The 20,475-nt window shown below is 40.7% G+C and overlaps 3 protein-coding genes across 3 annotated transcripts in view; 1 reads left to right on the plus strand and 2 right to left on the minus strand.

Annotated features, from left to right (window-relative positions):
- The window catches only part of LOC122840970 (semaphorin-6B-like), a 37,323-nt gene extending 23,223 nt beyond the window's left edge, over positions 1-14,100 (plus strand). Inside the window, exons 6-17 of the mRNA XM_044133814.1 lie at positions 590-688; positions 770-860; positions 1,118-1,237; positions 2,089-2,177; positions 2,894-3,111; positions 3,197-3,328; positions 3,546-3,695; positions 3,773-3,949; positions 5,591-5,731; positions 6,508-6,585; positions 7,669-7,730; positions 8,877-14,100. Coding sequence (XP_043989749.1) covers positions 590-688; positions 770-860; positions 1,118-1,237; positions 2,089-2,177; positions 2,894-3,111; positions 3,197-3,328; positions 3,546-3,695; positions 3,773-3,949; positions 5,591-5,731; positions 6,508-6,585; positions 7,669-7,730; positions 8,877-9,862 — 2,343 coding nt within the window. The 3' untranslated portion in view covers positions 9,863-14,100. The remainder of the gene's footprint in view (positions 1-589; positions 689-769; positions 861-1,117; positions 1,238-2,088; positions 2,178-2,893; positions 3,112-3,196; positions 3,329-3,545; positions 3,696-3,772; positions 3,950-5,590; positions 5,732-6,507; positions 6,586-7,668; positions 7,731-8,876) is intronic.
- A 1,369-nt stretch (positions 14,101-15,469) lies between these two features.
- LOC122841478 (G-protein coupled receptor 35-like) lies at positions 15,470-16,839 on the minus strand. Its single transcript, XM_044134793.1, has 2 exons — positions 16,773-16,839; positions 15,470-16,345 (listed from the first exon to the last, which is right to left on the minus strand). The coding sequence occupies exon 2, from the start codon at positions 16,331-16,333 to the stop codon at positions 15,479-15,481; it is 855 nt and encodes a 284-aa protein (XP_043990728.1). The 5' UTR covers positions 16,334-16,345; positions 16,773-16,839; the 3' UTR covers positions 15,470-15,478.
- Positions 16,840-17,123: 284 nt separating this feature from the next.
- LOC122841477 (G-protein coupled receptor 35-like) lies at positions 17,124-20,079 on the minus strand. The gene is made up of 2 exons (XM_044134791.1): positions 19,707-20,079; positions 17,124-19,453 (listed from the first exon to the last, which is right to left on the minus strand). Exon 2 carries the CDS (start codon positions 19,437-19,439, stop codon positions 18,531-18,533), a length of 909 nt encoding a protein of 302 aa, XP_043990726.1. The 5' UTR covers positions 19,440-19,453; positions 19,707-20,079; the 3' UTR covers positions 17,124-18,530.
- Positions 20,080-20,475: the final 396 nt, after the last annotated feature.

A 20,475-nucleotide genomic window follows, 5' to 3' on the forward strand; every position in this document is an offset into this window, starting at 1 on the left:
CACTATTAGCCATTAGTGACCTGCAGAGGCAGAGGCAGAACCTGCTTTGAACATTTGTAGGTCTGCGCTAATTAAAAAGACAAAGGTGTTGGATTTATCAAGGTACTTTAAGGCATGAAGGTATGGCTTCCAATTAAAAGTAAGTTTCTGATCGTGTACGTCTGACGGACACGAATGAATGGTTTGACAAAGGGTCCAAGAAGAAACCTAATTTGCTGATTTTTTGATAAACAAGGCTAAAATTGTATTAAAGAGATATATTGCTGAGCTGCCTACAGAGAAACATAATCAGTTTTTGATTCTTCTGGAGCAATCCATCAGATGGATTAAATGAGATAACAGGGTTAAGAAGTCCAAGGTTCACTGAGAGGATTTTTAAACTTCAGTGTGCAGCCCTAACTTTGAAGACTGCAGCCAGAGCCCCATTGTTCTTTGGAGAGAGTGCAGTTCAGGGTTTTGTTTCACCTTAGGGCTGTTATCACATTTCTTCCTCTGATTCTTAGCCTTTCATAATCCCCCTTTTCCCAATGCCCTGAACTTCCTTTTCTTTCTTTCTTTCTCCTGATCTTCTCTTTCTTCTGTCCTGCAGGGAGAGTGTCGTAATTTCATCAAGGTCTTGCTCAGCCAGCACGATGGCCTGTTTGTATGTGGAACAAACGCTTTCAACCCCCTGTGTGCCAACTACACTGTTAGTATTCATCTATCTGCCTGTAAGAGAATCTCGGTATCTCCCAGTTGGGTTATCTTTATGTTGCACCTCTTATTGCAGCGAGACACTCTAGAAATGGCAGGAGAGCCCGTCAGCGGGATGGCCCGGTGTCCATATGATCCTCGACACGCTAATGTGGCGTTATTCGCAGGTAGGAGGTCGACCTTGCTCCCCGAAGGCATAAAATCAATTTTTTTTAGCAGACGTAGGAGTTAGTTTTCAGCTCCACACTCCAAAACGTCCACGCCCTCAGGTTTACCTTTACAAATGATTTATAGCCAGACCCCTTCCTGCATTGCTTGTTTGGTTTTAATCTTTCTGACCTTGCCCTATCTCTCCATCGGTATCTCCCTCCTCTTCTCCCTAATCTCCTCCCATCGTCCCTCTCTTCTCCTTCCCTTCTTTTAGATGGAAGTCTTTTTACCGGCACTGTGACAGATTTTCTGGCCATCGACGCGGTGATCTATCGTAGTCTCGGCGACAGCCCAGCTCTCCGCACTGTGAAGCACGACTCTAAATGGTTTCGAGGTACTTTTGGAAACAGGCACATTAAAAGTGACCCTCAGGGCCAGGACACTTTCAACAGACAATCAGCAAGCAAATAATTGAAACCACCCATGCTATCTTCTGTGCTGTAAGAACATTGAACCAAAGTTACTCGGAGCAAGACTTACTTGCCTTTTTCTGAATGTTAACTTTAATGTACTTTAACTGCCTCTTTAGGTGACTTCAAAATGTCCTTCTAGAGCTACAGGTGTTTGTCAAAACAACTTCCTGTTCTCTCAAGGGGAAGCCCAGGAGCTCCAAATGATTTGAAACTTATGACTTTACAAGGTTGCTTCTTTTTTTATCCAAATGCAGGCACAGACATCAACTTTTAAATTTATTTGTAATGGGTGTGGACAAAAAGTTTAATTAAAGTTGATTATCCAATTTTTCAAACTTAGAAAAAAAAAAAAAGAATTAGGTTAACGCTACTACATTCTATTTTGGGAGTCTGACATATAGATACAAAACCTTTGTAGAGCAAAAAATAAGTTTGTTCTAACAGAACCAGACATGATTATCAGGCCTCCCTCTAATAGGCTTTTTATAATAGGAATGCACTCAGACAGACTGATGTATTGAGGTTAGCCAGAGTCCCTACAGATTCAAAGTCTTAACTAGTCTCTTCAACTGAACAGGGCAGCCTGAAGGGGAAAAAGGCAAGTCGAATCCTTACAAGATGAATAGATGATAATGATAACATCTTCCCTGATGTCTATAAGGCTTGATTAAACAGGACATGAATGTTTAGTTAGTCAGTGTGGTGGACAACAGTGTTTGATGTTGATGAGGGACTGTTTTGCTTTATTGTGTTGTCACTTCTTATATTTCAGAGCCCTACTTTGTCAGTGCCATGGAGTGGGGACCACATATTTATTTCTTCTTTAGAGAGATGGCCATGGAGTTTCATCATCTGGAGAAGGTTCTTTCCTTTTTTTCATGTTACCTTCTTTACTTTTTGCTGCTCTGCGAGGTCCTGGGAATTTGTGGGCAGAAATAGTTTCTTCACCTGTGGTAGAAAAATGCCATTTTTGCAGTGAGTTGGTGGGAAAGTGAGTAAATCCTAACTGGTAGAAGTCATTTTAGCTGATTTCAGCAAATTCAGACAACTCAAACTGGAAACTGGAACTACTTGAGATGCCTCAGTATTTTTGGTCTAAATAACTTGAGTCGTTTAGGAAATGGTTTATACCAAGTCACTGACTTATTGGTTCTGTATAAACTTAAAAAAATGTTGCTTACTTCACAATGCGGCAAAATAACACACCAAATTGTTTTTCAGCTTTATAAGCTTTGGTGAAAAGGTTTATGACTGGTCCTTCAGCTTTTCCTGTTTAGGTGGAGAATTTGTGTGGATGAGTGTTACATCTAAGATATTCAGATGGAATCAAAGCAACTTCTTTGTTTTTTTTTGTTTTGATTAGACACATTTTTTTTATTGAAACTTTTAATGTTTTATTTTGACCTGATAATATCAGCTAAAATATTTCCATTTCTTTAAGTAGCTGTCGCAGTTTTGTTTCACTTTTGTACAAATTCATTGAGATACACCATCTATCTACTACAGGCAAATGAGAATTTATTTAAAAAAACATCCAAACTATTCCTTTCCTAATGTTTCTGTTTTTTGCATCCCAGGTTATGGTGTCCCGTGTGGCACGCGTGTGTAAATCAGACTTGGGTGGCTCTCAGCGTGTCCTTGAGAAACAGTGGACCACATTCCTAAAGGCGCGACTGAACTGCTCCATCCCCGGAGACTCCCATTTTTACTTCAACCTCCTCCACGCCACCAGCAACATCATCCACATGCAGGGACGGGATGTCATCCTGGGTCTGTTTTCCACACCACCAAACAGGTAGCCACAGACACACTGTGTGCACATATAGCTGAAAAGAGAGAATTATTTTCTCATCAGCGGGTTCCCTCTCCTTGTCTGGCAGCATCCCAGGCTCTGCAGTTTGCGTGTTCGACATGCAGCAGCTCGCTCATGTTTTTGAGGGCCGATTTAAAGAGCAGAAATCCCCAGAGTCCATTTGGACACCTGTACCAGACGAAGCAGTGCCTAAACCAAGGTAATGTGAAGCAGAAGAAAAATCCAGCAGAGCACTGCAGCACTTCTCTCCTGAGCATCTGTTTCACAGATACTCTTCTTGCTGCTCCCTTATGAGCTCCAACTATCTGTCCCACGGCTCTGTCAATGCGTTTCAGTTAAAAATGACCTAACGGGCTATGAAAACGAGTCCTCCGTAACCAATTCTTCTTTCTTTGGGGTGTTCTTTGTTTCTGCAGGCCCGGTGGGTGTGCAGTGCAAGGATCTAGATTTAGCACCTCAACAACTTTACCAGATGAGGTTCTGAACTTTGTGAAGACACATCCGCTAATGGATGAGACTGTGCCGCTGCTGGGACACAGACCCTGGGTGGTCAAGACTATGGGAAGGTATGCATACTGATGTCTTTGTCAGCTTGAAAAAGGCAGGTAGATTGCTTAATGTTCTGATTTATTGTCTGTCTAAGGTACCAGCTGACAGCCATGGTGGTAGACACAGAAGCTGGCCCCCACAAGAACCGCACTGTCTTGTTCCTGGGCTCCACCCGAGGGACCATTCTCAAGTTCCTAATGATTTCTGGTGGAGATTCAGTCTCCCACAGCAGCGTGTTTTTGGAGGAAGTGGAGGGATTCAATCCTGAGAAGTGAGTGGGAGTCAAGAGATCCTTATCACTTATCTCCAATAAACTGCAGTTCTTGGCATAATGTTCCAGATAGAGGCCCACAGCACCCGCTCCCAATTGGACTCTCCACTTATGGACGATCAGTTCCGCTTACGGTGTTCTCTTGAATACCTGCTTGCAGCAAAAGCATATTTAGTTAAAACCATGGTATCCATTACAGGTTACATATACCATATAATTAGAACCAAAATGTATAACCTTTTTTCTGAGCAACAGCCTCAGAGCCGAGTGTTATGGAACCCATTAGATGCATTAAATTGTGTTGAGCTCAGGTCTTTGCAGCAAAGGATATTGAAACAAAGCCTATCAATCACTCATGCAACAAACCAATAATCTAACTGTCCATCAGTGTCAAGTCAGCACCCCTGCTAATGTGATTTCTTTGACCGAAAACGCCTCGCTTTCATCACCCATGTTGTTTTAATTCCGGCTAAGGAATTAAAACAACATGTTTTGTGCCTGACCACTGCTGAAGTAAGAAAAGAGTGGTCTGCAAAAATCAGACACATTCTGACACCTCTTGCAAATTTGTGGGGAATCGAAATCTGTAAAATAGCACATTATCATTTGGCTCTTTTTAAATAACCTCTGAATGCAAACAAGACGTTTGTTTTTAAAGTTGTGCTGTGTTTATTTTAAGAGTTGACTGGTTTTTAAGGGAGTAGAAATCTGTATTGGGTTTGATCATGTTAGTTCAGCCTTTGGTTGAAGTGATTTGAATCAGATACAATATTACCTGCTTATAATCTTTTAATAGAACGTCACTTCGAAGATTCTTAGATATTTCTTGTTTTATAAGATGAGGAGTTTTCCTGATTTTCTTTCAAACATCTGTAAGTTAAAAAGTTATCCTTTAAGAAGCTGGAAGCACACGATGGAAAGGTTCATTTGACAGAAAATTAAAAGGAATTACCGGTATGTTACTGAAGAATTTAGGAATATAATTATCAGGGTTCAGCTTATGGTACTTATTTTTACACATTTGGTATTTGTTACTGTCTTGTCTGAACATATCTACCCTATTTTATTTTTTTTTACTTCAGGAAGTCTGTAGTTGGATTCCTCAAATATTGTCTGCAGGGGAAAAAAGCACACTTTCAGTTTCTTCTTGTTATTTATTTATCTTTATTTTTATTTTACTTCCAGACTGTGAAACTGTTTGTTAATATTTTACTGAGTGTGTTACAGCGAGTTTGGAATGGTTCAGAAAGACAAAAAGGGAAACACGACCACAATAGCACTTCATAACAGCAAACCATAACATACATTTTATATTTAATAGAGCATTTTACATCTTGCCTCTTCTATAAATTCCTCCAAAAGAAGTTATAAAGTGCAAATTCATGAGCTGTTTTATTATAGTAAATGGTTGTACATGATGATGTGACAGTGGGAAACCCTGAGTCCTCATGGAGTTAAAATGAGCTTTTTTGTGTTGCCTAATGAACAAACAGATAATTTATGCTTATGCTTTGTCAATCTACTCTGTTAGTCTACTGTCTGGATTGATCTTATAGATTAGTTGTCAGGCTGGAAAATGATAGACAGGGCTCTCTACTCCTCTGTTCGTCCTGTCCTGAATGTTCACACTTTTATCTCCAGGTGTGGTGAGGACTCTCCTCAGGCCCGTCAGCTCCTGTCCCTGACATTGGACCGAACCAGCCACACTCTGCTGCTGGCCTTCCCCTCCTGTCTGGTCAGAGTCCCCACATCTCGCTGTCACCTGCACGCTCGCTGTATGAAGTGAGTGACACAAATCCAATTTTATCATTTTATTGCTCTCACTGTCTTAGTCAGATTTATTTGAATGCAGGAGTCAAAGCTATTTTTGCTGGCCAAATTAGTTTTATCCCCGATTTTCTCCTCTCGTTGCTGTTGCCAACCCCGTACAACTTTTGCATTTCTGTTTTTTGTTTGAGCCAGCAGATGAGGGAAGCCATGTGTGTTTGTCAAATCACATCTAGTTTGGTTTGGTTTATTTTTCACTCTGAGAATGTTGGTTTTCCCCAGAAAATAATATTTGCCTTGAAGCGAGAGGCTTTTGTGGGATGATGGTTGAATATGAATACAAAGAAGAAATTTATTTGTGAAAGTAGAGCACTGTGCAGTGCAGCAGCTTCCCAGAATGAGCATACATCGGATTGGTTGGATTCAAAATGTCCTCCTGCTTGGTGCATAAAGAAGATTCGCTAAAGCTACTTCTTATTCCACAGATAAACAGATTTAAATAAAAACTTTTATTTTTTTACATGTATTCAAGGGATGGCTGGGAGGTTATTGATTACTTCAGGAGCGATTGTGTGTGGATGATTTTTGTCCTGTGTTGCCCCGTCTCTCACTTTTTGACTCCTGACGTCCTCGTCTCACTTCATCAGCTCACGTCTATGAGATGATGCAGCTTTTCATCGTTTATTTTCAACAACTAACCAGTAACTCTCTCTCTAACATGTTTCCGAATCCTAATTGCTAGGCATTCGAATTTTGCTAATTCATTTCAATACAATTCTGTGAACACTCAGGAGCTGTCTCGCCTCAAGAGATCCATACTGTGGATGGACCAGAGGCAGTACCTGCTCCTTTCTGAGGCCAGGGACAAGGTGAGGGGCGATAGCCGCCAAAAACACTGTGAATGGTTCTTAATCTATGTAGGTGGACTATAGTTACTCTCTATAGGTTTTATTTTCACAGTTATTTTACTGTTTTATTTTCTTCTGCTTGGTTGTTGCAGGTGTGAGACCATAAAAAAGCAGAAAATAAAATAATCAATTCTTTCTTTGTATAATTTAGTGTTAGTTATCCATGCAATAGGAGTACATATATGTAATGAATAAAATTTTAATTGCGATCTTTACTATAAAACATTCTGATTGTTGCAGTTTAATTTAGCCTATTTCTATTCTCTATAAATCAAATTCTAAGCAACAGATTTAAATAGAGAAGCGTTGCAGAATGCAATGAAAAGCATCAACACGTTTAAAAGCAGCAGTGGCTGTCATTGGCTTTGTCTTGGAAAGCAATATTGTAAATACAGAACCACTTAGCTTGATGTATGTGGAGAGAAAAATACACACAGACAATAAGTTTTCCAAGCAATGAGCATTTTATTTATAATTTTAGACCACCATTACTTTTTTTTATTATGTCTGTGCTACTTTTCACAGTTCATGAAAGCTTTTTATTTTTAAACGCTTGTCAGTTACGTATTTAGATGAAATACTTATTCAAGACATCTACTTACAGGTAAATAATGATTAATGTTTTGGTTTATGAGGAAATGATAATAATTGTATGCATTTCTCATTAAATTTCTTACATTATGAGTAGAAAAAACTTGAACTGTACACAGTCTAATTCAGCCTGCATCGGTGACCCTCGCCTTTGACCCTGCTGAGGAGGAAGATCAATAATGAGCTCAGCAGTGTATCCCATTACAATGGATAATTTATTACTTTGTGCCGTATTGATTTTATGCACAACAGCCTGATGACATCACACTTGATTAACATCGTAGATTACAGTGGACATCTTTGTCTCTTCTAAATTAAACTGTTTTTAGGTAATGGACATCATCTTGTTTCCCATTTGAACCCAAAGAGTTAAATACAGTTAATTATGAGTAGTGGTGTTTTCTTTCCTATGATAAAAAATTATGCTCATATGTGTTTCTTTTGTGACTACAGAATCCCCTTTCAACAAGATGTGGAATATGGAAACACCACCTCCCATCTAGTAGACTGTGATGGTAAGTTTTCAGCAGTCCATAAAAACAGCTGAAAACAGTTTTTCAGCTGTTTTCATCTGGGTCCTCATAGTAGAGTTGCTGAGTGCTCCACCTAGTGGCTAGATTCTTCACTGCAGCTGTCTAATTGTCAGTGAACATTATGTTCTGGTTTTACCAAAAAAATGGAAGAAAACAGAAATTTATGACCAATCTCAGCTCATTAGGATCTATTCCACCCAGTATCTTGTTGCTTTTTGATGAGCTGAATCAGGTAGATAATGAGCTGAGAATGCTCGCAGTGTGACATATTTTAATTGTATTTGATCTGTAAAAGGCCGTAGGCAAATCCAGACTCAATGCATCATCCTTTGGCTTCTGAGGTTTTGCTTCGTCAATGCTGGAGATCTGAGGAGGTTGCTGGTGAGCAACCCTGAAATAACTTTAGTATAATGTCATATTGTGTCATAGAGAGGCTCAGATGTGAGTGCTGGGGGGACCGCAGAGAATTTATTTGAAGTTTATCCTCAATTCAGTTGCTAAGAGTTCCCAAAACATAACAAAATGAGCTTGGGTTGCATATTCCTAAGCTCTGATCCTAAACATTTGTCTTGAAGCTATATATTTCAGCATCCTCTGTTTATCTCACTCCTTGAAACTTTCCCTGTTTGAGGCAAGTGATGCCAGACAACTGACCTGGTGCACTCTCATCCAAACTGTGAGGAAAACTCAGAATATGTCGAGCCAGACAAGCCCTGTGTCTGCAGATGGGAGCGATTAGAGTTGGGTGGAAACATTGAGGTAATGGTACAATGTGAGGAGAGATTCTTAGGTCAGGCAAATGGAAGGAAAGAGTGAGGACGAAGATGGGGGAAAAAAAGGAGTCAGCTGGTGTGGTTTGGGCTGCATTGATGAGAAGTGCAGGCCTCACTGAACCTGGAGCTCATGAGGCCTCAAGGACAAACTGGAGAGAAGATTGTCTTAAATCTCTCAGAAAGTAACCCTATAATGTTCGGTGTGACTAAGAGTGTTATTGTAGGTATTAAAAAATACTGTTACGTAACAGGCTGTTTCTATGTGTAATAAAAATAATAATACTTTCAGACTGGAGCCTGAGGATACCATTTGCATTAACTGTCACCTTCACAATTATGTCTCTCAATCATGCAGGAATTCTGCAGCAGAGTTTGGTGATTGAGCCAGAGAGCCTGGTCTCCCTCAATCTCCTGGTCGCGTCTGCAGTCTCGGCCTTCACCATTGGGGCAGCGCTCTCTGGGCTCGCCGTGTGCTGGATCATGGCCCACAAACCTGCCAACCGTCGTCACGGCGGCAGCTCCCAGTCCTCCATCCAGCGGCGTGAGAGGGGCCTGCTGAGTAACTCTGGCGGGATGGCTGGCTCTGTGCTGAGCGTCACAAGGCAAGGAGGTGGAGAGCGCTCATGCTCACAGGGTGGGGAGACCCTGTTTGTTATGCCCAATGGCTGGGTCAAATCGGGAGAGCTCGACCCGGGATTCCTGCCCACTCCTGAGCATACCCCGCAGCAGAAACGCAGAGGCCTACGACTGTCTGACTCCAACTCCGGAGGCTGGGACACCAGCCAGACGTACCTGGGCGGAGGGTCTGTTGGTCTGGGCTCGCCCTGCCGCATGCCGCCCTCTGTCTACCTGACCACTAGACTCTTTCAGCAGGGTGGAGGGGGGAGACATGGCGGTGAGGGACGGGGGAACGACACACCTCGCCAGCACTATGTCTGCTTGAGCAAACAAGAAAAAGGAGGGAAAGGCACCCCTAGAGCACCCGTTAGAAAGTCTGCAGGAGAATATGTCTACCCCATGACCCCTCAGGACTCTCCTGAGCGCAGGAGGGTAGTATCGGCACCAAGTGCCCCTGCTGAGTACAGCGAGCCGCTGCCCTTGCGTTGGCCAGCCCCAGAAGGGTACATCCTGAGCAGCCATGGGATGATCCCTGTCCCCCTACCGCCTCCCACCATGCCCCCTCCCGGTGGTCAGGCCTACATGTCCCAGCAGCACACGCCAGGTCTGAGCAGGGCTCTGCTGAGAGGAGCTCTGGAGCGGGGGGAGTTGGGGGAGCTGGTGGATCTCAGCCAGCTGATGAGCAAGAAAAACTGCAGTGATAGGACTCAGGCAGGCCAGTGATTTCGGAGGAAGTGAAGCATTCCTTCCATGTGTGGAGTGCGCCGTTAAATTTCCATGGATCTCTCTCCTTTCTCCTCATTCTGTCAATCCCCCTCCCTCCCTTTTCCATCCTCTACTCTCCACATCTATATTTCACTGTCATTCAGCTTCCTCTCTCCTTTCACTCTCTCAGGCAAACCTCTTCACCCTGTAACGAGTCTTTGCCTTCAACTGGCTGCTGGCTCTGCCACTCATATCCTTGCTCTTATTAATTGGTCAGACCGACTGAGGTTGTTGCCGTGTCTGCAATGCAGAGTTGCCTTTCCCTCCAGCTCTTTGGGATGAGAGAGAGGAGGGGATGGAGGGAAAAAGAGATGGAAAGAAAACCAAACCAGGAGCATTGAGGATAAGGACAAAGATTTAAAGAATGCCTTCCTTCTGCAAATTGACTGGATGCTTTGTCCCTTCTCTATGACATTACAGAGACTGCTAGCCATCTGTTCCTAAGTGTATTTCCTATCGCTCTGATTGCCAACAAGGTACTTGAAGGAAAATTGCAAACTCTGAAGACTATCTAAGTATCTAAAGTTGGAGGTGAATCAACAGGCAGTCATTGGGACTGAACAGATGAGTCTAAGCAGAACCCTCCCTGATTTCCTTTTTATATTCTTTCACCTTGCTACACACGCAGAGCTTACACATGATTGTACAGGTGGATCCCATGTATTCTACAAAAAGCATGACTTGTGTGCCAAATGCCTCTAACATGCAGGGATACGGGACCATAACTCATGCCTGTGGAGAGGAGAGTGCAGCACTGAAGTGTCAGCACTATTCCTGCCAACTGCCCCCTCTGTGTAATGACAGCATCTCAGCTGTCCGTCTCCCCCCTCCAAACACCCCCCTTATACGCCCCGTTCTCTTTAATGACCAGTGATTCCTCAAGGACGCCTGGTGGGACTGCGCCACGCCATTGGAGGGATGTGGAAAACAATTAGCTGAATTGAGGACATTAAGGGGGAAAAAAAATCAGAGGTGTTGTTCTGAGAAGAAACTAAAATCGCTGCAATATATAAAGACCTTTACCGCCATTTCGGTTTTATTCTCCATTTAAACACTTGGATTAGTGATATTTATAGAACCCAGCCTGATTTTGTGGGGGCATATTTCCTTTGTAGCCCTACAGTGGGTCAAGGTCCTTTTGGATGTGACACAGTACAATGTGACAGTTACAGTGATAATGATTGAAACCTCTGGCTTAACTCAGAGGCAGCAGGGGGAATGGAAATGTCCCCCGCCGCCAAATGGAACTGTATATTCAACCTATCAAAGTGTCCTGTGCTGTGAAGCATTCTACATTTAGAGCTACACACTGCAGCTTCAAATTACAGCAGAGGCTAAAGATATAGTTCTGGAGACTTTTATTGGCACCCCTGGTAAAGATAGAGAGAAAGCCTAAAAATAAATTCATCATTTACTGTGGCAACATAATCTCCCTCTGAAAACTTTTGAAAATCCAAAAATTTAATTGTGAAGAAATAATTGTTTTATCAGACTCAGAGGGGCCACAGTTTTTGGTACTCAGGCTGTTAATAGTTTGCCAATAGGATGGTATATTGACTTCTACTATAACAACTCAAATATTTTGCCATATGCTCTCTTTTATTCAGTTCACCCCACAGGTTTTCAGTAGGATCAGAGCTGACCTGTTCATTCTTTATTTCACTCCATACCCACCTACAGTTATTTTGTTGCTCAAATTAAGCAAATGCGACCTCAATCTGGATTTTCCCATATCCAGCTTTTTTCATGCTATCATATGTGCCTCAAAATCAGATACGTATTGGATAGTTTTCAGAGCGTCTGCAGTCTGAAATGTTATGTCACATGTTATCTGACCTTTGTGTCTTTGGAGATGAGTGCTCTGTTGAGTCTTAAGGAGAGGCACTGACAGATTAAGTCAAAGGTGTTCCTTAAAACACCTCTGACACCTTTGAAACTATGAAAAAAGTCTGCATCAGTGGAGCGCAACACATGTACAATCCTTGTACAAATCCAGACAGACTAGTTTACAGAAGTCTTTTTTGTTAGCTTTTTTCATTTTCTTATGATCTTGTGGCAATACTGTCAGTTCCCATTGCTGAATAACTTTAAAATCAATCAATGGACAATTTTAGTTCCATTATCCCGTAAAAATGGGCTGCTGTGTGACATCTGCACAAGTGGGTCGCGTTTACACAGAAGTCTGATTGCAATCTGATTTAGTTGATAGCATGAACACCCACACACCCAAATAAATAAATGGATTTCAGAAAAAAAAAATAAAAATTGGAATTGAGCATCTAGACCTGCTGTGTGAATGTAGTCATCTGCCCACAGCATGTGGCTACAAATAAATCCCAATGATTTTAGCAAACATCAACTTTTTACATTCATGCTAAAAGCAAAGGCTCTTTTCCGAAATCGTTTCCAGTCAAGCAGATGACATGAAAATAGCATCTAAAAGATTTATAAAGGTTGTGGTGATTCTTTTTTTTTTATCTCCCTTTCATCCTCCTCAACAGCCTAGTCCTGGGTGATTTATTGGAAATTTGTAAAACTCTAATCAAACCAATCAGTTTAAAAAATAGTGCCAAATAAGTGTATTTTCCAAGGGATTGTCACAACTATCATTATGTTTCACTGAATGCTTTATTAAAAACTAATTCCCCCCTCTCCAAATTAATGTACTTAAATTAAAGGGTGCATTTTTCTAAACGTTTTTTGTGAGATCATCCAGCTACTATGAAAGATTGATTTATTTTAAAGTTTCAAACATGTTAAGGGGTGCCATTAAACGTTATCTGCACTGAATAAAAAGGGTGAAACTTGATCATAACTTTACAAGAAGGCTTGATTCGTCAGTCCTAGTCTGTTAATTGACCAATAAACGCTGGTTTGTGGGCAGCAATATATACTTTAAATGTACATATGAAACTTTGATTTAGATTAAATGATAATGTAAGACTGTAGCTCCAAAATATATAAATATATATACATATATAGGCAGGCGTCAGGCTTGCAGGCAGAACATTTTTCATGCCATTAATGTTTTTATATCCAAATGATTCATATCAACTGGCTCTAAGATGGATCTCACAGAGTCACAAGTGTGTCTTTTTCACATCGTTGTGCCAAACCCAGCTGATGGAAGACTTACTGATGCCTGATTCTACAGAAGCAAAAACAAAAAAACAAAAAAAAAAACTGAGAGAAACGTCTTTAAGTGCCATGATGAAGTCCATTTCAGTCAGCAGTGCACCTTTTTCATGTACTGTGGTTTTGAAGAACTCTCTAATTGCAGTATACTTGTGACATGTATGCCTTTGACCTTACATGCTGAATGTTTTCTTCTTCTTTTTTTTTTCTTACGAGATTTTGGCTTGTACTGTTGAGATCATTTTTTTTCAGCTCCCCTCTTTGTTGCTGAATGCTACTTTAACTTTTCATGCCATTCACTGTAAATATGTAAGATTAAATACTGACTACTTGTCACGCCCGCTGTGGTCGCAGTGTTTCTGTACTCTCCCAGATGACATGAACTGTGTGTTCGGCTCACATTTTTATGACGATGATTCCTGAATACTTTATAAGCAAACCTTCAAATGGACTGAAACGCTTTGAGGGAACACTGTGTGACTCATTTGTGAGGTTTTTTTGTTTGCAGTCTAGTGATTGTCTTTCTTTGCCAACCAAACTGCCATACCGAGAGATCTCCAACCTGATTAGTGAATGTGCTCATCTTGTTTTTCTTTGTGGTCACCATACTGTGCGATAATAATGAAAAGCACAAATCTGTGTCATTGTTTCTTTAGCGTTTTTCTTATTATTATTATTATTATTATTATTTTGAAGGAGCTGTCTGTATCATTTGTGAATAGTGTAAATAATCATCCTGAATGTATCGTGTATTGGGTTTATTGGGGGGAGGAGAGGGAAAGGGACATCGCTTTCCTCTGTCTTTTAAGACAAGACTGCAAAGAATTTTTTTTTTTCGGTGACAATGCTGTGAATAAAACGTACGTAAAATGACCTGATGTGACTTTTGCTAAGCGCAGAGTTCAGCTGTCTCCTTCGGTTTCTTAGATTAGGATTGAAAGCCCGACCTCAGTCGCTGCTCAACCTTCTCATTTGACTGATGCCTGTAATGTCTTTTTTGCAGTCTCTACGCTGCAGCTGATAATAATCAGTACTGCTATTAAATGGCATTATGTAATTGACCACTCGTGTCATCCTGTGTGGTTCTGAATGCACTAACCAAAATAAAGGCATGCAGTTATACAAAAACACATTTATAGGTGCATATAGAGTGAGAATCCTCTGAGCCTTTGACACACATCATTTCTGTGCCACTAGAGGGAGCTGGATGCTGAACGCAACCTTTAAGGAAAGAAGAATCGCTCCCATGGGTGCAGTTGTATTAAGTGAACACTGGCTGTCTGTGCTGCTACACATGGTGCAGGCTGCTGCTGTGCAAAGAGTTGAGGTCTAGAATGGCTCAACAGGTTTTTGGAAATCATTGAGCAGATCAAAAGTTAAGAGTATTTCACACGTCAAACCGAGCTTGTCTAACATACACTATGAAAACAGATACTTTTTTAAGTTTAGTAGTTCCATTCTGAATCTAAAATATTTAGATATACTTTTCATGGCTTTGCTTTTAGGGTGTATGACTTAAATGAAACATTTTTGGTATTGTTTCACAAGTGTCTCACAGTCTAAGGTAGTTTTGGTGGATTCCTCCATACAGCATTGCTAAAACTCAGTCCAGTTTGTATTCCATCTTGCTCAACTCTTTTCAGTTCTGCAGACACATTGTTGTACGACACTGAGATCAGAGCTTTATGATGGGCTCTATAAAACATTGACTTTACTGTCTGTAACCACTTGGGGCTCTTTTGGATGACCCACTTGGACTCGACCTTTAAATAGAGAGGTGGTGTCTCTACTTTAATATCTTAACAAAATGCTTTTTTTAAATTTTTTTCATGATGCCATGTATTTTGTGAGGTACACCTTTCTCTCCCGTATCAAAACACCTACACATGCTGCAACACCTTGTACTAAGATGTTCCCTTTTCCCTCCATATGTGACAATTGTCTTGATGGCCTAGCATTGTAATTTTAGTTTCATGAGGCCACAACGTAGGTCTCCAAAAACTCTTTTTATACATTGATCTTAAAATTATGGCCTCTTCCAAGTGGCCCATCAGTCAAAGTTGGTCCAGAACCAGTTTTACTTTAGATAATTGTTATTCTCAGCAAGCAAGGTTACAAGGTGTTTTGTCCTGAGGTCAATATATACCTTTCTCACTGAAATCCCTTCATCTCATCCTTTATCCGCTTGACCATTTTGTGATAGACTGGTGACCAGTTCAATGACTGCTGGAAGCCTAATAATAAATATGAAAACTACGAATTCACAGCAGGAAGAGACCTCCACCAGCAAACTTCTAATCCTGCTGCAATAGAAGATGAATTTATTTCAAGCAATGCTGCACATCTACACTGCGGTAAAATGAGATGAACAGGAAAATGTGCAGAATTAGAAACATTTGCACAACTCTGCAAGCTGTTGAAAAAGTGGGAATCATTAATTTATGTGTAAAAATTTCTTAATAAAAAATAGTAGCTGATGGAATCAAAGCAGCAATTTGCGGAGGCGATCCAGTCAGACACTTGCAAAAACACATGAGCTGGTAAATATTTCCAATTTGATGGCACACTTAAAAAAAAGTTGACTATAATCGCAATGTGGAATGGTGTGTAGCAGACAAGAAACACAATCATGTTTGCTTTTACTATACCAACAGTGCTTTTCTTTCCCTCCGACTTGTTTTGCTCTTTCCCCAAAATACAGATGATCCGACTAGAACAGAACACAATTGTCAGCAGAGGAGCCAGGTAGCCGACAGAAAACAGAAGAAAGGTAAATTGTGGACGGATTCTGATATTTTTACATCTTTCATAGCAAGTCCAGAGTTTTTCAGGAAGGTTATCCTCGTGAAAAACAACAACAATTAAAACTAAAACCACCCAGATGAACAAGCAGACTGCGACAGCTGCCTCCTTCTTCTTCTTCCATGATCTGGCCTGCAGAGGGAACCTGATGGTCAGGTAGCGGTGGACGCTGATGGCTGTCGTGGTCAGGATGCTGGCGTACATGTTGATGTAGTGAATAAAAATTAGGAAAGTGCAGAGCAAAGTTTTAGGCAGGCAGAAAAAGGCGTCGTAAATCCTGAAGGGAAGGAAAAGGACCAGGGTGAAGTCAGCCAGAGACAAGTTCAGCATGTAGATGTGGGTGTCGGTCCAGGAGGCCCGCATTGCGACGAAGGCCCTCAGAGCAGCGCCGTTGACGACGAGGCCGAGGAGAAACACAAGACTGTAACCCGAACCCTCCAGGATGCTGTCGGAGCAATAAGGATCAGTCTGATTGGTGGCGTTTTTGCACATTCTTTACTTTATCTGTACAAATAATCACAAACAAACAGTGAGCATGACATAAGATGATCCTTGATAATATCAATAATATATTTTAAGTGATCAATCATATCTATCTTTAAAGTCAGTTAACAAGCAAATAGCAGATATTCACACACAGTGTATAAATAATACACATGTAAGCATTTTTCTCACAGTCAATTAGACTAAAAGTCACAATCCCGTCAAATTCATGCAGAAATATGCAGTAAATGAAATTTCTAGAAACACAGCCCAATCATATGGATTGATTTATCCACAGTCTTTTCTGTGTGTTCCATTTAGCCAACTTTTGGTTCCAAACCAACAAAATCACTTTTCATTGAAATACCTTTATAGTTAAAATAAAGTGGTAAGAAAGGGGAACCATTTTCACCAAAAGGATTCAAACTAAACACTAAAATCAACTTACCGAGCGAACTGCACTCCGGCCTGGGACTATTTCAAGATGGATTTTGAATGCATTGACGATGGTATTGTCACGTACTTAGCTGCCTCTGACGTGGACTGCTTCTTTCATTTGTATATGAAGCTGCTGTGGTTTTTGGTTTCCTGCAAGCTGTAGCCCACCATGATCAAAATGAACATACTTGAAATATAGCACTCTGTGTGTATTAAATTCATATAGTTTTGCATTTCAAATTTTGGATTACATTAACTGAATAAATTAACTATTTGATTACATTGCATCTATTGTGAGGCTCACATATCAAGCGATAAAACTCAGACAGCAAAAGCATATTGTGAGGTCAGCAGGGTTATGGTGGCTGGTGTTTTTGCTTTTATTTGTGTCATCGGTTGCATTTACGTCACCGGAGGAAGAAAGCATACAGTGCAAAATTGTGATAAATGGTTTGGCCTTTATTACTGGTTAATCTATGTGACTTGGTTTTCACAGCATATTAAACTAAATGTTCTTCACAAGCACACAACAGCAAATGAGCAAATAATAAAAGGTGCAACTTGATAGGAAATCCAACTCATAGAGACAGGTAACTTTTTAAAAACAATCAATTCAAGATAAAAGTACAAGTACACATGCAAACTGAGCTGTACAATCAGTTGCCAGCTTGTCTGACTTTACAAATACATGGAATTTCATTATCATTCTTTTGAAAGTTAGTCTTAACTGCATGAGCTCACTACTTTCATGGGTAGCTGCATGTGTGGGTTTTACATTTCCTGTGTGATGTTTTTCAGTTCAAGTTTCAAGCAGAACTTGACCTTCAATCTCAAGAATCTTAAAAATAGAACTGAACTCAGTCAGATAACACAAAGCAGTTTATTTATTTATTTTGTTGCCTAAAACCAAAGGAACCAGGCATGCTGTGGTGGCGTGGGGGTGGCACGACCCACATTTGGGAGCCTTCGGTCCTCGGCACGGCGGTCGCGGGTTCGATTCCCGGACCCGGCCGACGTTTGCCACATGTCTTCCCCCCTCTCTTTCTCCCTTTCCTGTCAGCCTACTTTCAAATAAGGGACACTAGAGCCCACAAAAAACAAACAAAGGAACCAAATGTAAAAATGGAGAAAACTTAATTGTAGAAAAAACTATTACCAAACACTTTTCAGGTAAAATCATTCAATCCACTTCATTTGTAAAAGGTATTTTACTTTCATTGTTGCTGACATACACAACCTATCAATAAAATGAAGTATTATAACATTTTTTCATTTCAGCACTTGAAATACAACACAATACAAACCTTCCCATATCTATTTATGCAGTTAGAAACTACAAAACAAGTTGAATTCAAAACAACTGAGCAAACATCAAATCAGAAGAAGTTTCAGTAGTTATGTGGTGAATGGTGGGTGTATCTGAAGATGGAGCTCTAAATGATACTCTGCTAAAGTCTTTTGAGTTGATTAATCTTTGGGATCAATAAAGTATTTTGGAACTTGAATAACTGCGACAGACTGGCGACCTGTCCAGGGTGAACCCCGCCTCTCGCCCGGAACGTTAGCTGGGGATAGACACCAGCAACCCTCCCGACCCCATTGGGAACAAAGGGTGTATAGAAAATGGATGGATGGATGGAACTTGAATAAACATTGGGCTGGCTCTAACAGCAAAAAGATAAACCTTCCAATATAACAACAGAATGGGATTCATTTTGTTGTGATATTGGAGCCTTGCCCCTCTGTCTTAGCTTTCTCAGCCTTAACCCTACAGCTCTAAGCGTCCCTGAGTGTAAAACCTTTTTAATAAAAAATAGTAGCTGATGGAATCAAAGCAGCAGTTTGTGGAGGCGATCCATTCAGACACTTGTAAAAACGTATGACTTGGCAGATATATGTCCCTCCAGTTTGGTGGAACCTTGTAGAATAAACTTACAACATGCGCAATGTGGAATGGTGTGTAGCAGACAAGAAACACAATCATGTTTGCTTTTATTATTCCAACAATACTTTTCCTTTCCTCCGACTTGTTTTGCTCTTTCCCCAAAGTACAGATGATCCGACTGGAACAGAACACAATTGTCAGCAGAGGAGCCAGGTAGCCGAGAGACAATAGGAGCAAGTTAAATTGTGGACGGATTCTGATATTTTTACATCTTTCATAGCAAGTCCAGAGTTTTTCAGGATGGTTATCGTTGCGAAAAACAATAACGATTAAAACTAACACCACCCAGATGAACAAGCAGACTGCGACAGCTGCCTCCTTCCTCCTCTTCCATGATCTGGCCTGCAGAGGGAACCTGATGGTCAGGTAGCGGTGGACGCTGATGGCTGTCATGGTCAGGATGCTGGCGTACATGTTGACGAAGTGAATAAAAATTAGGAAAGTGCAGAGCAAAGTTTTAGGCAGGCAGAAAAAGGCGTCGTAAATCCTGAAGGGAAGGAGAAGGACCAGGGTGAAGTCAGCCAGAGACAAGTTCAGCATGTAGATGTGCGTGTCGGTCCAGTAGGCCCGCATTGCGACGAAGGCCCTCAGAGCAGCGCCGTTGACGACGAGGCCGAGGAGAAACACAAGACTGTAACCCGAACCCTTCAGGATGCTGTTGACGCATGAATCGGCGGTGTTGTTGGTTGCCGTAGTGGTTATGCTATCATTGGAGCACATTTTGAACTTCATCCGCCAAAAGCCACCTTGTATGAAATTATTTAAAAAAAAAATGTTAGCAGGATCTTTGTTTGATAGATCATCGCCCAAAAAAAGATCCCTCCACAATCACACATTCAACTCATGAAAAATGAGAAAAACAAAACCCAATAAAAAGGTGCAACTTCTTTGACACTCTACAAAACTTCAAGAAGATGAAGCTAAAATTAGCTGGAATAAAATATGAGTATTAATCTTTCCATCAAAGTTTTACAAGTTAAGAAGTAATCAGTAACTTACCAAACGTCTTGCTCTCGTAATCATCAGCGTTTCTGACTGTATCAACCCGCCTGCTTACTAACAGTTTCTGTGTGGTTTTTTTTCTTCCTGTTTTGATAAACACGATACCTAAAGCCACACATGCTTGTTCTTCTCAAGAATCTTTAAGCTGATCTCTAAAATAGGACACAAGAAATTTGTTCATTCTAAGAAAAGTTCATTAGCATAATCAATTCTAAGAACTGCACCTGACTTAAGAGGGACACACAGACATAGATTTCAAAACCCTCTTAAAAGGAACATCTCATTTCATTAGAACAAAACTGAAGAGTTAATATATTAGTTTGATGCAACAATTTAAAAATGTTATAAAGATTTATTGCCCATCAACCCCATCTCATCCAGGAAGCATAAACAGGTTTTGTAAACAGGTTCAGAACTTGTTTGTGAATACAAAGGGCCCCCTGCTGGCCTGCGTACACCAAGTGAAGTTCAGACAGTGAAGGTTGAGAAATGAATCATCAGTGCCACTTTCAGACAGCTGTCAGAGTTTGACAATCACATCAACAGAGTCATAATTTAGCACAGCTCAGACTTCCACATGTCTGTATCTATATTTACAAATGACTAAAAAAGAGAAAAAGTTGGGCTAATGAAGGATTAAAATATGATTAAACATAGACAACAAAAATGGGTGGTCTGTTGTGCCTTTGCTTTCCCATCTGTTTTTCTAGATATGGGTTCCCAAATAAAATTCTGCTCAAGTTTTCATATAACCTTGGTCAGCTCC

The sequence above is a fragment of the Gambusia affinis genome, linkage group LG12 (genome assembly GCF_019740435.1).
Source record: "Gambusia affinis linkage group LG12, SWU_Gaff_1.0, whole genome shotgun sequence".
Classification (NCBI taxonomy): Eukaryota; Metazoa; Chordata; class Actinopteri; order Cyprinodontiformes; family Poeciliidae; genus Gambusia; species Gambusia affinis.

Bases quoted from the DNA above. Each gene is read 5' to 3' on its own strand.
- LOC122841477 (XM_044134791.1), bottom strand. From the start codon at position 19,439: ATGAAGTTCAAAATGTGCTCCAATGATAGCATAACCACTACGGCAACC.
- LOC122841478 (XM_044134793.1), bottom strand. From the start codon at position 16,333: ATGTGCAAAAACGCCACCAATCAGACTGATCCTTATTGCTCCGACAGC.